Raw genomic sequence first — 16100 nt, forward strand, 5'->3', positions numbered from 1 at the left:
ATATATTTTAATGTATTTTTCATGAAATTATGACTATTACAACAGTAAATAATGAAACAGCAATAAACATATTTTTTTCATTACCTTCTACCGTTAAGGTGTATCGATAATCGGTTTTCAAAATAGCTGCGAATCTCTTGCATAAAAATAAACAATTTAATTGCTGCATATTTCGGTCGATGTGTACATACGCACACATATACATATATATATATATATATACACACACATCAGATTCGATATGAACTTGGGGCACACACAGAGCCAGCCGAACAATTATTTACTGCAGTGTAAATAAACAACAAATAACAACAAATCGCCCGCAGAAATCGGCCGAAGTAGCGAAAAAAGAAAAAGGAACGAGGAGGTTTGGGCTCGTAACCACACAATTTCGCTTCTCACTCGATTTTTGATCGCTGGCCGGACGCGATCTTCATTCCAATTGTGAACATTTGCCTTATTTTCCTCCGTCGATTTTCCGTTTGAATACCACTCCGTTGCTTCTAGTACGTAAGCCATTTATTCCGCCGTAAAGCCACGCCCACGCCAATGTCCGCGAACGCCCCAAATCGCCAGCCGGAGCCAAAGTTTCCGGCCGCAATGGCCCGTGGAGCGGGCACGGTGTGCTCCAATCCGGCGGTGCCCAAGTCGCCGGACGCACTCACCTCCTTGGTGGCCCGGAAGAGCATTACGTCCATGTCGGAGGAGGAGATCATCCAGGAGAACCTCAACGAGATCCTCGACCTCAAGTCGCGCGTAAGTTCCAGTTTAGGCGGTGTTTAAATTGAAATAAAAACATTACCCAAACACTCCCAACTATTGAGAAATTTCAAATATTTGCAAAAGATATATGTACATATATATCTTAATTTAACTTGTAGTTAACTTTTCAGTAGTCAATTAAAAATTTAACGACTGTGATCTTGTTCATTCATCTATATTACTGAATCGTTGAAAACTAAACAATATTTAAACAATAACCATATGGACATTTCGTTGGTGATCTGGCTTGGTTTTTTTTTCCGTGTTGTGATTCATTGAAAACACCTTGATTTACGAGCACGTCATTACGGATGGATCATTGGGACTTTCCAGATTTTCCTGAGCTTTTCCGAGATTTGCAGACGTCTCTCAAAGTTTGTACGACGCCATCGTTTGTGGCGCCGTCATTATCGCCGGAATTACTAGAATGTGTCGGACATTAAATCCGTAATGTTCGTTTAGTTTCGCCTTAGATCTTTTCGCCCATACCCGTACGGTGGACTGTAAGAATGCATTTGCCATTTAATAGTTTCTCAGTTAGCTGGAAAATATAGCAAGTGCAGAAAATGACACTGAAAAAAGTATTTCCGAAACGGAAATCAAAAAAGTATTTCCGAAACTGAAATCAAAGAAGTATTTCCGAAACTGAAATCAAAGAAGTATTTCTGCAACTGAAATCTAAGAAGTATTTCCGAAACTGATATCAAAAAAAGTATTTCTGTAACTGAAATCATTTATTTCAATTTTGACATGCTTTACATTGTTTACATTATTTGCATTATTTCACGAATATTTCCAAAACTATTTAATACAAATTGAATAAAATCAGGCAGACATTTTTGGATCAACAAATAACGAAACGAAATCAACACAAGACGCACATACACAAAAATTTCAAAGCATTTGTGTAAATCAAGAGATTTTATGAAGTGTAAGATAATCAAACTTGTATTAGGTTTCCCTTTCGGAATCTTTTAGTGCAATTAAATCCCATTTAATTGGCAAGTTTTTCGAATTTCAAAATCCAAGGCACTTAACTTTTACCTATTTGTAAAAAACTTTATAACTTTCTTCCTTTGTTAAAAACCACTTTTCAAATGGCGATATATGATAGCTTGTGATTGTGGTAGGTCACCAATTCCATCATAGCAATGTAGTATATATATATTTTTTATATTGCGAGTCCATTGATTTTTTCCCGTGTATAAACCTCTATATGCATGGAACGTGAAAATTGTAAACAATTGTTTTTATGGCATCACTCGCAAAAACAGAAAGAGAGCCAGCCCAGTAGCCCTGAAACTGCTTAAATCTTGAAAATCTGATTCCGAATCTGCGACTGAAATCCGGGAATGATTCAGTTGGTGGCCCCATTTCCCATGTCCCCATATCACCACGTTGTCCCTTTGCAGGAGGAGCGAAAAGCCAATGGACGCCTGGTGGCGGTGATCGTCTGTTTTCTGGGTGAGTTTTTTGGGGATTTTAGTAACAGCTAACAGAAAAAAAATATATTAAAAAAAAGAAAATTAAATACAGTAGAGCAATTGCCATCGAATTGCTTGGGGGGTTGTAAGCGAGGTACGACTGTAGCACGAACTCACTCAATGGATCCATCTCCACAGTGCTCTTCCTGGCGGTCTACCATGCCTGCGTCCGGAAGTCGGAGAACTCGCTGGCTGGCGTCCTGGTACCGGCGGGCATTATGCTCTCCTACGGCGCCTGGGTGGTCGTCCTGGCCAAGAGGGACAAGCACCGGCGAGCCATGTTTGTAGGACACTTCAATTCAATTCCATGCGAATGCAATGCCTAGAGATGCCCACTTTCATTTTGCAGGAGCGCCACATCGAGGAGGTGACGCTGAAGAACAAGATCGAGCTGGAGCAGAAGCATGCGCGCCACGCAAAGAAGACGCAGTCGCATCATGGTCACTCCGGCACTGATTCCACGGGCAGTGCCTCCAGTTCGCTGCACTATGTGAACGAGCTGCTGCCGACTGCTGGCGGTGGTGAGCATCGCAAGAAGCAGCGACGCCATCGCCACAAGGAGCGCTCCGTGGAGCGGGAGGATCATCATCAACGCACCCATCAGCGCCAACAGACGCCGGACATTGGTGTGCATCGTGGGCCGCCCAAGAGGCCCAGTTTCCGGCAGAAGCTCTTCGGCCAGACCATCGCCCATGTGAAGCTGGTGGAGGCGCAGAGCGACAGCACGGATTCCGCTGGCGGAGCGGGAACTGGAACGGGAACGGGTTCGAAACCAGGTCGCAGTACGGCTGGTGGCAAGCCCCATCCCGGCGAGAAACGCCAGCGGCTACAGCGCCTGGACACATTGCCCCTGGCGCAGGTGGTGCGTGTCAGCTCGATTCCGTGAGATATACCTAGTATACATTGGATGTTGGATGTTGGATGTATGGATTGATATATGGTATGGATCCATAGGTATGGATGTATGTACATATGCATGTGGAAGTGGAGTAGTGTTTTTTTTTTTTTGGTTTTTTTTTTTTGTGGGGCGGAGGGCCAACCTCGCGATTGTATCGAATAAATAAATGTATTATAAAAAATATAAACAGGAAATTGGCATTTATAAATAGACGGCAATCAAAGGAAGGAAACGTTGCGATCTCCGTAACGAAATCGATGCTAAATACGTGAGAATTCCCCATCTGGGTTTGTCGGAAACAAATCATTGGCTCCAAATATTTTCCAAATTTGTTGTGTTTACAATTGGTTTTTAGTAAGTTGTAAAACTAAATTATGTAACTGCATAAATATTTAGTAACATAAATAAGTAGTTCCATGTTGTTGTTTATTCTTCCTACTTCCTAACTGGAAATGCTTATGTTTTTCGTAGAAATCACCTTCAAAAGTTTTTGTACATCGGTTGTGCATTTCCATTGTTTGTTCGAATTAATGGTGGCGTTATTTTTAACGATCAGCACTATCCGTAGTTGTTCTGCGTGCCTAGAGACGCGGAGTGGGCGATCATTACGGGCACATTGTTTTCGGTCATTGGTTAATGTTATTACAATTTAATAGTTTACATGTGGTGGACCACACTTGGCCGCCATTGGCCCACCGGTCAAAGGAATTCCCCCAGAAACAGAAGCCACACTTGTTTACTTGGCGGGAATTTCGCAGCAAAGACCAGTGGCGCCATCTATGTCTGGGATTGCGGAAAGCTGGGTACATTTCTGGACAATAATGATCTGATCATTTCCATCAATAATATTATTGTAAGTTAAAATATATAAATAAATTAACATAACAGTGAACTATATATAATGAATAATATATAACGAACTATATATAATGAATAATATATAATGAATAATATAAAATGAATAATATAAAATGAATAATATAAAATGAATAATATAAAATGAATAATATAAAATGAATAATACAAAATGAATAATATATAATGAATAATATATTTGAAAATTTAAATTGGAAATATCAGCACTGATCCGAAAACATATCGTTCCTTCATCTATTGATTAATTCCATTTGTCTATGGATACTTTGGTATTACAAGCAACCAAATACATCATAACTAAAGTGAATTATTATCCAAATTTTATATAAAACAGCTGTTTCTTGAATATCGCAATGGCATAGTGGAAACTCATGCCACATCATGCCGCTGTAATATCGATATGCAGACACGCATTTAGTGGGGTACCCCTGGCTTATCGCTGGAAAGTATCGATAAGCGTATCGATATTCCGATACCAATTTTCGAGCACACTTCGTTTGGCAACGCAGCGCGTCGGCATTTGAATTAAACGACGCGCCGAAAAGAAAAGTTGTTGCATTTGTTCGTATCTAGTTAGCCATGTTTTCGTTCTGTCAAAATTTTTCAGTGTCAAAGTTTCGTAGTGGACCGTGCGCTAGAATTGGTCAGTAATTCTCTATTCCTCGTTCGGAGCAGGTGTGTTGACAGCCTACGGCTTGAAAAATAACAAATATATTTTTTTGTGAGAAGTTTGTACATAAAATAATTTTTTTTGGTGGCGTTTTCGGTCTAGTCCCGTTTTTCGTTTCAATACAATATTGTGTCTAACGGGAAAAGTCCCGTTGCTGGTTGTCCACAATCATATTGTGATTTTTTTTAATACACTTACACATACGCGCACACGCATACGTATACGCACGCATACGCACACATACGCACACATACGCATACGCACTCATACGCATACGCACACATACGCAAACACACATTCGCAATGGACATGCGCAGCTGGCGTAAGGTCCTACTCCAGTGGGTAAGTGAATCTCGCATCGCGCACTGGCGTTCATCTAGAGTAACCCAATCCTTCGGCAGATTGGCGAGTGCCAGTTTATCGAGCCAAACTACATTAGTTTGGAGCAGTCGGACATAGAGTCCTTCTACGCGGTCTACATTCAAAAGATCCAGGAGACGGAAACGTTGACAGAGGAGGGGAAGACGGCGCTGCAGGCTCAGCCCAAGGAATACCGCCCCTTGTTGCAGGAATTCCTCCAACGTAAGTTGCGTTTACTGGTGAAAAAATGTTCCCTTGCCTGCGCATGTATATGTGATGTCCTTGAAATGATTCCTACCTTGATGTACCCTGTATGTACAATGACATGCATTTTTTCGATGCAGAAAACTATACCGAGTTCAGTGCCCAAATAGATGACCGCGGAGACCTGCTGTCTTCGGATTACCTGTACGTGTACACGCTGTTGTTGCAGTACTCGTGCGTGAAGAAGCCCACCGTGTTCTTTCACAGCATTTGCAACAAGCTGCCGGAGCTGACGCAGACTTGCATCGCATCCTTCCTTGGAGAGACAGTAGATAAGCTATTGACGCGACAATATCTACGTCAAACGATCGCCAATGTGGCAGCTATTTACCGACAGGAGGCTTCCGTCTCAGTCAGCCCAAGTCAACGCAGCAACATCCAGACTCCCGATCCGAGGGTCGATGATGCGGCATGCTCATCCTCGCCCTCATCGACATCGTCACAGCCGTCGACCAGCACGCACAAATATCGCGAATGGCTTCGCCTACACATTTCTGGCTCCGAAATGCCACCTCCGCCGACCCCGAGAACGGAGCTACTGGAGCAACGAACCAAGGAGCTGCGCGGTCTTCGTTCCCAACTGGAGATGGTGCGCTACGAGAAGACCGTGCTGGAGGAGCAGCAATTGGAGAAAGACGATCTCATCAAAGTTCTTAACAGAGGTAAGAATGCTTTGAGCATCATAATGTGTTACTTGTAATTTCATAATTACATAATTTGCATTACAGAGAAAATGATGGCCAAGATTGAACTGGAAAAACTGAAGAATGCAAAACTGGCCGAAGAGCAGCATGATGACGAGAACTACGTCATGCGACATGAGTATGAACATGTAGGTAGACCAACAGATGGCTCATAGGTAGCGGGAGCTATAAACCAATAAAACTTTACCTTATTTCAGATGAAGAGCACTCTCTTAAAGGAAATCGGTCAAAAGGAGGATGTCATTGCCGAGATTAGCGATAAGCTGCATGATTTGCGGGCCGAAAAGTCCGGGCTGTCCGAGAGGGTAAGCTACCTGTTCGGTTTTATAGCCACTAGAAACAACTAGGCCTAAATGGTTTGCAACTGTACAGATTACATTCGTTTACAATATTTTATTCAACGCTTTCAATGTATATGCAATAAAAACTAATATGTTATATCTTTGATATCTTTTATAGCTAAGTGCGACGGGAGAAAGATTGTTGGAGTATGCGGACCGCATCCGAGTGCTAGAAGGCCGTATAGAAGACCTGACCCGTTTGCTATCGTCCAGGGACGATAGGATCTCGTCCCTGGAGCTCGATAAACAGGAATTGGATCAGTGTCTTCAGGAAGCGCGCGAAGAGTTGCACAACCGACGTGAGGTCTTAAACTCCTCCTCCGATTTGCTTAACTGTTCTCTGTCACCGAACACCACGCCCGAGAATCTGGCCAGTTCTGTGATTGACAAGCAGTTACGCGAGAAGGAGCACGAGAATGCCGAGCTGAAGGAGGAGCTGCAGAAGCGAAACAATTCCCAGCTGGAGCTATGCCAGGCCCTGTCAAGTTTCCTGCAGAAGCACAACATCGCTCACGAGTTTCCGGTAGAATGGACGTCGTCGTCCCTATTGTCCAGCATTTCTGCGATCGAGAGTAACTTTGTCGAAACGGTGAACAAGAGTGCGCACATGATGTTGGACTACGACATTCAGGCTGCGAACGTCAAAGAACTACTAGGAAAATGTCAGTTGTTATCTGGGTCCGTGGAGTGCCAGCAAAAGGAGCTAAAGGAGGCCAAGGCCACAATAGCGGAGCTAATGGACTCGGCTTTGGAATCGAGCCGTGAATATAGCATTATGCTGAGGTCTTATGATATGAAAGTAGCCGATATAACATCGAAAAGCAACGAACTGCAGTTGGACAACGAAAGACTTAATGAAAAATGCGCTGAGCTTATTTCGATGGTTGCCATCGGGGATGAACATCTGGCCAATATTAATGTGCAACTAAGTGAGAAAGAACAGCAGATAAAAGTTGTGGGCGCTGAAATCCGGGATCTGCGTGCAAGGAATTTATTACTTGAAAATACGCTCAGCGAAATCGCAGATAAAGCATCTAGTGAGGCAATCCATACGCAGAATTTGCAGCACAGCCATCGGTTTGTGAGAACAAAGTATGAAGAGTGCCGAAGAGAACTAATTGCCAGGAACTCTTTCCAAGATGAGTTGGCCAAGATGTTGAATGTGCCAGACTGGGAGACCATGAATAGTCGCATAAGCCAGTTGGTCGAGATGCAGGCGGAACATGTTGAACTTCAATTAGCCTATGCACGGAAGGAGAAGCAATTGGATGAGCTGATGCTGACCCAAGTGAAGCTTGAAAGAACGAGTATAGAAAAGGAGTTCGAAATAGAAGAGAAGATTTTAGAGCTAGAGGAATTTGAAGAGCATAACAAGAATCTTGATCGTTTTCTCATCCGCATCATTACTCTCTTAGGAGGTAGCATCGACCGGAAATCATCGACCTCTCTGGAATCTGTGATAATTGAACAGCGATTTGCCGATATTGAAGCGTTAATTGAGAAGCAATTGCAATCTGCTGATGCTCTTAAGGAGGACCTTAATGATCTTCAAGCGAAAAACGAAGAGCTTGTTTTGAATACTATTCAAGGAGTAAAAAACCGCGAGAGAATCGTAGCTTCTTTAGAGATCAAGTCGGAAAAACTGAGGGACACCCTAACAGCGCTAGAGAAAGAACTCAGCAGCAGCAACAAAAAGATATCCCAGCTGGAAAATGCACTAAGCGAGGAGCATCGTAATTCGGAAGCAGTGTCACAGAGGTTAGACCAAGCGCAGCAGGAAATCGAGAGCTACCATGTGGAAGCCCTTAGGTTTCTGACCACCATTAGCGATCGCCTTCAGCAAGATTTTGATGGCGCTAACACTCCCCAACAGCTGGGTATTCGTATGACCCAGTTTTTGGAAATGTATGACCAGATGGAGGTGCGTTACCTGGAGTCCTCGTCGATGGTAGATCAGCTGACACAATCTAGGGCACAACTGGAGCAGCAAGTGGCTGAGCTACAGGAAGATGTAACTAGTAAGCAGGTTGCTATCCAGGAGTCCTCGTCGATGGTAGATCAGCTGACACAATCTAAGGCGCAACTGGAGCAGCAAGTGGCTGAGCTAGAGAAAGAGGTTGCTACTCAGCAGGCTAATAACCAGGAGTCAGGACCCATGATCAAACAGCTGAACGACACCATCCAAAACCTCGAGAGGGTTAATGCAAAGCTAAGCGAGGACAACCATGTATCGCATAATGCTCGCTTGGATTTGAGTGATTCTGTGTTGAAAGCGCAAAATGAGCTTAAACGTCGCATAAGCAGAGTCGTCCATCTAGAGGCCTCGGAAAGGCGCCTAAACAACGAGTTGTCCGACTGTAAAGAGGAGATGCATAAACTGAAAAAGGAATTCGAGTTATCTGAAGAGAGATTTGACATGATGAAGCTCATGTATGAAAGACAGTTTGACGCTCTTGAAGTTATTTGTGACACAGAGACAGAGGAGAAAGAACATTTGCAAATAAATCTCACGGCAACTGAAGAGATGTATTTGAAATCGGAAGAAAAGCTCAAAAAAATAGTAAAGACTTATGAAGATGAGCACGACAGGCTTTGCCAAGAACACGATAAGCGCTGCAGAGATGTTACAATGCGTTGCAAAGAACTGGAAGAGCAATTGGCTGAGAAGGAACGCTATTCGACCCAACTGGCAGAAGAGAAAGTCAAAGACAAGGAGGAACTGCTATGTCTGAAGGCAAAGCTAGAGGAAGACCAAAACCTTGTAGCTAGCCTAAAAGTGAACCTGGAAAAGAAGCAGGGAGACGTAGATGGTTTAAAGACGGCCCTTGATGCACAAACAAAAATTTCAGATAATTGGCGGAGTCAAAAGGATGCTGCACAGCGAGATGTCTTCCTGTCTAAGGAGCGCTTAAATAAGTCAGTGCGTGAGTTCGAAGTGAGTCTGGCCACCCTTGAAGACCAGATCGAAACATTGGAGGAGCGCCACACCCAGACGGAAGCTGAGCGCGCAACTGCCTACGAGCGGATCAATATGTTGGAGGCGCGTTGTCAAGAGAAGGATGCAACAATCCGTACACTGCAAGGGGAAATCGAAAGGGTCGAGCACTTGCAGCATCAGCTACAATCGGAGATGGGTAGCCACAACTCGTTGGTGGAACAACTTAACCGACAGTTGGCAGGAAAAGCTAGTGAGCTTTTGGATGTGCAGAATCGCCTGGAGACTGCAATCGCCGAGCGTAACCAGCCCAATGAACAACTAGCCCACATGTCCGAACTGCAGCATCGTTTGGAAGCGGAGACCGCCGATCGTATACAGGCACAGAAAAGACTGACTGAGCTCACCGACCGGTTAGACGAAGTGGTCCAGGAGTTGGAGAGCACTCGGCTCGAGCATGGCGCCCAGAAACTCAGGATGGAGGAGAGGGCTCGTGAAGCTGACCAAAAGAATGGCCAGTTGACGGAAAGCCTCGAATTCTATAAGCAGCGCCTGGATACGCTTGAACGTCTTCTTGCCGCCTGCAACGAAGAGTTGGCCGATCTAAATTCCGGCCGGGCTAAACTGGCGGAGGCTACGCCAGACCTTGGCGCCACATATAGCACGGCTGATGAACCCCAAAGCGAGTCGGATCAGGAGGCGCGGAGCAACAAGCTGGTGCTAGACTGCCAGATACTGCAGGCCAAGTATCGCGATGCCAAGGATGAGATACAGCGCTGCGAGCAGAAGATGAAGGACCAGCGTCTGGAGATGGAGGGCAAGCTGGACAAGATGAAAAACAAGATGGTAAGTCGCTGCGAACTATTACAACGAGATTCCAAAACCGTAATTACTGGTGGCCATAAAATGGCATGGTCGCAAGGTGTCCATTACGTGCTCTGTGCCATCATCCATCGCTTGCATTGTGCCACCAAGTTCAGAATGGTGTCCACTGTCATGCACATTTTCCATTTGGCTGGCATAGTGTCCGCAGAGATGTGATCCGATCCTAGCACCATGCCATTTCCCACTTACTGTTTGACTTCTTTGCTTTTGCTTGTGCATGTTTTTGTTTTACTAACTAGTTTTTAAATGGGACGTAGCTGATGTTATATGTGCAGTGTAAACCAATTTTTACAGCTTCTTAATCTTAATCATCATAAGGGGGAGACGTGAAACATAATTTTTGAACAAGAATTAAATTTGAATCCATCCATTTCCGATACAAAACAGCCATAACTGTAATGCATTACCAGTTTCTGAAACCCCGCGGCAGGTTAGATATTCAAATTTTGCTTTAGCGATTGCAGCCAACTAGATTTATTTAACTCTCACTGTGCCTCATCATACAATTAAAATTGCTTTTTCTTTCCTTCCTCTCTCCACCTCACAATCCCCCCCAACGGATAACACCCATACGCACCACAATCCCACACGAAACCACCGTTCCCATTGCCCGAAATCCTTACCTACCTACCTATACGTCATATGCCCCTTGACACCTGAAGTCACAGACGGGTCCTACGGACAGTCCACAGACGGGTCCTACGGACAGTCCACAGACGGGTCCTACGGACAGTCCACAGACGGGTCCTACGGACAGTCCACAGACGGGTCCTACGGACAGTCCACAGACGGGTCCTACGGACAGTCCACAGACGGGTCCTACGGACAGTCCACAGACGGGTCCTACGGACAGTCCACAGACGGGTCCTACGGACAGTCCACAGACGGGTCCTACGGACAGTCCACAGACGGGTCCTACGGACAGTCCACAGACGGGTCCTACGGACAGTCTGAGTCGGAGTCGGAGTCGGAGTCGGAGTCCGAGTCCAAGTCCGAGTGATATCAACCAGCAGGAGGGACGAAAAGGAGGATGCTGTGAAATGATTCTGCTTTATGTGGGCTCAGTTTTGGCTATAGCTTTATTCTTATATTCCTTTATCGTCCTTAATGAGATGGATGTCGTGCTTAAGCGACGCAAACCCTTCAAGTTTTAGGCTGACATGTGACTTTTGGTAGACTTTGTTATTAGCTTTTTACATTTTGTGATATGTATTAAGTCATATTTGATAAATGAGCATTGATGCATTGCCATAAATATGTTTGTTTTTTTTGTTTTTTTTACGTTGTTGTTTGTATTGCCCTCACTGTCCTCACTTCTGTCTCTCACTCACTTTCGTCCTTTAAAATGCGTGCCGCCCAAAACCCACACGCATCTCCGCCTGTATAAACACTGCCCTAACTCGGTCACGTTCACCCACACGCACACGCACACGGACACTTGACACACCACCATCCATCTGTAGCGCTCCTTGTATACGGCCGAGGTGACGCGCATGAAGGAGAAGCAGGAACGGGATGCGTCCAAGAGCGCAGCGGAGCTGGAGGCACTCACCGCTCAGGTAAATATGCTCGCAACTTGTACCATGTTATGGTATTAATTCCATTTACTTTCAGAATGCCAAATACGAAGAGCATACACGCAAGCTGTCCAACCAGATTGTGCGTTTGAACGAGAAGATCCTGGAGCAGCAGAAGCAGCATGCGATCATTAGCACCAAGTTGCGCCACCTGCAAATGCAACCGATTAGCGAAACGAAACCATCCAGCACAACGCTCACCGTTTCGTCCAGTTCGTCGGCGGCGGCGAATGATGACTGGCAGCCCTTCAAGCGGCCCAATGTACCGTCCTCCAATTTGGCTATGGAAGATGAAGAGGGCGAGGTCTTTAACAACACTTATCTCACGGATCTGAAATTGGGCCGTGTTCCGGCAGACATGACGTAAGCGCACTGTGGTCTACCCAATCTGAATGCTCAATTTTAAGGTGTTATTTTGTTTGTTCCACGCAGAGCCGAGGAGCTGATTTATCGGAATTCGTTGCAACCGCCGCATCTGAAGAGTACTTATGCTGCCCAGTACGATTTGTGCAGCCAGGACGAAGATCTCAAAGTAAGCGTTGGCAATTCACCGACGTCCGTTGCCAGATTCGCTGGCAGTACTAGCAGCAGCATCCACAAGACCACAAACGGCACAAACACCACACCATTGAAGGCACAACAGCAGGCAGCCATGAAGGCTAAGTGGGCACGCATTTTGCGCCGCCCATAGATCCATTAATCTTAATCCTTAACTAGACACCGAGTGAGCTTTTGTCTTTAGTTAGAAGCGTCTGTTGTGTCTATTGTTGTGTCTATTGTAGCTGTGTCTTGTTTTATATATATTTTTTTTGTCACAATAATCCCGTTGTTGTCCAAGAACTTTGATGTCCTTAACTGCAATCTATATGTGTTCTCTTGCTATTCTTTGCAGGACGGACCCCACAGTCTGGATGACAGCATGAGTGCTCTGCTAAGCTCTTCGAGCACCGGAGCACGCAAGAAATCCATGGGCACCCACTATAAACGACCAGGACCGCCCACACCGAGCAAGAACGGCGGCCGTTTGTCGTTCGGCAGCTCGGAGCCGCCACGCGAGATCCTGCGTGAATTCGGCGATCATAACAATACCTCCAAGACGCCGGCGCGCTTCAAGTTCCTGACGCAGCGTTTCAGCGTTGGCAGCAGCGGTTTGCCCCGGGACGAGGTACGTACTCCGGAGTTGGTCAAGAGTAGATTTGTGCTTTTCAATGTTTTGGTTGTCATGTTGTATGTGCCCATGTGACACTGAACTTTCGAGGCATTGTTTTTTATATCCTCGATAACGTTCAGTGTCATTGGTGAACGTTAAATGTGCCTTAGTTGCTTGCTTCCGTACTTCGTCCATGTTCCGTCTTCGTCCATGTTCCGTACTTCGTCCATGTTGCGTCGTCGTCCTTGTGCTGTCCTCGTGTGTGGCTCGAGTGCAGCCGGCAACTGACCAATTACGCCTGGCCTATCCCACAGCTGCCGCGGCGCAAGCGGCCGAATCTTCTGACCGGAATACACCGCCGTAAGCTGCGCCAGGCGGTGGACTTCTTTTGTACATCAACGCCACGCAAGAGTCGCTCCTACTACGATCAGCAGCGTCTGATTCGCGCCAGCGATGCGGACAAATCAGAGGCTGATGTAACCGAAGAGAAGGCAGAAGGTGTACCCGAATTAGAACCTCTTGAAGATGCCGATCAACAGGGCACTCCGCACCTGTCCACCGCTGCATTGCTGGCCTTGACCAAAGGCAACACCCGCCGTCTAACTGGCACAGCAAAACCGAAAAAGGGACGCGTATCACTGTCCCTTCATGGCAACATTTTTGCCAAAAGCCGGCCAGCTGCGTTCGTAGCCGGGAAAAGGGTGCAGCTGCGCCGGAAGTTGCGTCGTGAGCGGATGGGCCGCTTCGATGAGGCCCGTCACCTGGACGAGGTGCGCCTATCGTACTCTGCCCAGACGCCCAAGTCGGCCGAGAATAACAATTACAGTCTGCACAATCGCAATGAGGAGCATCTGCCCAGCCAGATTCTGATGGGCCAGACGATGGTGCTGGAGGGCAAGAGGCGACTGAGTCCGGTCGTGTCCACCACATTCAACGTGCAGGAGCAGAGCAACACCTCGCAGCTGCAGCAACAATTTGAGCACGAAAACTGTGCCACCTGGGCGGTGCTAGATGGCGAGAGTGTGATGGAGGAGACGCAGGATGATTGGCATTTTGAGCAGCTGTGCAAGGAGACGGAATCCACGGCACCCTTTCAACTGCAGCCGCTGGACTACAAGCCCATTGAGGAGCCAGTTGAACCGAAATTCCCTCAACTGGTGGCCTCTTGCAGCAACATCACCGCGAATAGCTGCGCCACCAACATGACCAGCGCCTCGTCTTGTACGCTCTATTCGATGGGCAGTGTGCACATGCAGCCGCTGCCCTCGGTCAATATCACCTATGTCCAGTCGCGACCGGACACGCAACTGGGCAAGCCAACGCGCCACCGCTCGCTGATGACTCATTGCCGGCAGTTCCTGCGCCATTTGAGCCTCGGCGAGCGATTGATCGTGGGCTTCGCATTGCTGGTCATGGTGGGGCTATCCTCGCAACTGGGAGACAAACTGGTGCTGGCGATCACTGGCGTCTTGGCGGGAATGGGGCTCGTCTTCCTCACCTATTCGTGCAACGGCCCTAATCAGAAGCGCAAACCAAAGCACTGGGAATCGCACAAATCTCAATGATCTATGATGTACGCGTTCGTTCGTGTGTAACTATGTAACCATGTCCACTTGTTCCTTTACAGAACTCGCCGCCCAAGAGACGTCTCAGCAACATGTTCAAGCGCAAGTAGGCGTGGTCGCATTCGCAGTCGCAGCAATTTATATATATATACACCCCTTTCCTGTACATCATTCAGAACTCGAATTCTTCACTTATTATTTATGTTGACCTCTTTTTTTTTGTACATCAGTAGATTAAATCTGGACGTAGAGAGTAAGGTTTAAGTGTGCACATGTTGCAGTGGTACAATATCGATACGAAATGAAATTATATGTAAAATATGTAATTCACGAAAAGCGTTTTTCTTTTATTTGTTAAAAAAAACTTGGGGTTTCATACGAGGAAACGGTGTTCTGCTCACTGAGCGAAAAACTTGTAATTTGATCATTTTCTAGATCAGCCAGCGAAACGTTTGAGCTGTCTGGGTTTTCGGTTCTACACTGTTAAGCAGAAAACCTGAAAGGTTTTGGCTAGAATTTCATTTGCAACAAGATCGAGTCTTCCGACTATCAGATACCCCTTACTTACAGTGAGCATGGCACATGAGTAAACAAACTTACGCGGCGTCTACATCTCTGGAAAGTCTACCTTTTATTTACCTTATATCTATTACGTAGACTCTGTTTTCAACGAGTCTCATATACCCTTTCACTCTACGAGTAAGGGGTATAAAGAAAGGGAATCCACCAAGATGTTTAAAAAATTGCCCAATGGAGGGAGTTGTAATAAGATGAAACAATGGTTGCCAACGCGGTTCTCCATTTAGGGGGGCGTGACCAGCAGTCGCTGGCAAGTGGCAAGTGGCCAGAAACAAGAAGTTCAAGAAGAAAACCTGCTCCAAACGAGGTGAGCAGGAGGCTCGCTCCACCGACCGGCTGACTTAGCCACTGACTAACCGAGAAATCGGGCACTGTTGTGATGCAATGGCAAGGTTAGCGCGAAAAAAAAAAACATATTTTTGTTTATCGCGCCAAGTAAAAGGCCACTTATAGCGCAAACAACAACTAATCACAAAACATCTAGAACAGTGAAAATACGAGGAATATTTACATAATTGCCAGGAATTTGCAATAACAAGCAATATTTTCAACCATTAGCTGTGTTCAATAGAAAATATCAATCTGGGTTTGGTTGTAATTTTGAAAAATATTCAAACAAGGCGGATATTGTTTATATCAATGTAAAGTTTGAGAGATTGAATACAGTGGCCATGAATTTTAAGTTTGAATGGTTCTTAATTATTTTTAGGACTGAATGGTTTTTATTTGGGTTTTTTAAGAAACCTATTTTTGTGACTACTTGAGGTTAAAAATAGGTTGTATTGACGTGGTTTCTGACACTAAATTAGCGCCAAAATTGTTGCTAAAATTCTAATCCGATTAAAGCAATTTATATGCATATTGTCATTGCAGCAATAATTTTGAATTTATATGTTTTTCAGCTCAAAAACTTAGGCAGCCTGAAAAATAAAATAGATGAAAGCCTTAATTCTCTGGGCTCTTTAATTCGAATCACTTTGTTCTTGACACTAATCCAATTTGAAGCCAAAATAAGTCGTTATATACGACACCACATTGTTCTACACCGAA

At 45.4% G+C, this 16100-nt stretch overlaps 2 protein-coding genes and 1 long non-coding RNA gene across 8 annotated transcripts; 2 read left to right on the plus strand and 1 right to left on the minus strand.

Moving 5' to 3' along the window:
* Positions 1-369: 369 nt before the first annotated feature.
* On the plus strand, positions 370-3327 carry LOC6524712. Its single transcript, XM_002100520.3, has 4 exons — positions 370-756; positions 2175-2226; positions 2385-2530; positions 2596-3327. The coding sequence occupies exons 1-4, from the start codon at positions 550-552 to the stop codon at positions 3130-3132; spliced, it is 942 nt and encodes a 313-aa protein (XP_002100556.1). The 5' UTR covers positions 370-549; the 3' UTR covers positions 3133-3327.
* LOC120320471 lies at positions 922-1755 on the minus strand. The gene is made up of 2 exons (XR_005559972.2): positions 1252-1755; positions 922-1184 (listed from the first exon to the last, which is right to left on the minus strand). It is a non-coding gene; the product is annotated as an uncharacterized LOC120320471 (long non-coding RNA).
* A 1183-nt stretch (positions 3328-4510) lies between the features above and the next one.
* Positions 4511-14769, plus strand: LOC6524713 (early endosome antigen 1). Of its 6 annotated transcripts, none has more exons than XM_015190357.3 (12): positions 4513-5032; positions 5092-5272; positions 5395-5976; positions 6043-6146; positions 6216-6323; positions 6478-10140; positions 11643-11738; positions 11794-12119; positions 12189-12288; positions 12649-12921; positions 13221-14479; positions 14534-14769. In XM_015190357.3, exons 1-11 carry the CDS (start codon positions 4994-4996, stop codon positions 14469-14471), a joined length of 6723 nt encoding a protein of 2240 aa, XP_015045843.1. In that variant the 5' UTR covers positions 4513-4993; the 3' UTR covers positions 14472-14479; positions 14534-14769. The 6 variants fall into 6 exon arrangements, with proteins under 6 accessions (XP_015045844.1, XP_015045843.1, XP_039226121.1 ...); XM_039370187.2 differs by having other exon boundaries at positions 4513-4695; positions 4793-5032; positions 13221-14769; XM_015190355.3 differs by lacking the exon at positions 13221-14479 and having other exon boundaries at positions 4515-5032.
* The last annotated feature ends 1331 nt before the right edge of the window (positions 14770-16100 follow it).

This window comes from Drosophila yakuba, chromosome X, assembly GCF_016746365.2.
Source record: "Drosophila yakuba strain Tai18E2 chromosome X, Prin_Dyak_Tai18E2_2.1, whole genome shotgun sequence".
NCBI classification, from domain to species: Eukaryota; Metazoa; Arthropoda; class Insecta; order Diptera; family Drosophilidae; genus Drosophila; species Drosophila yakuba.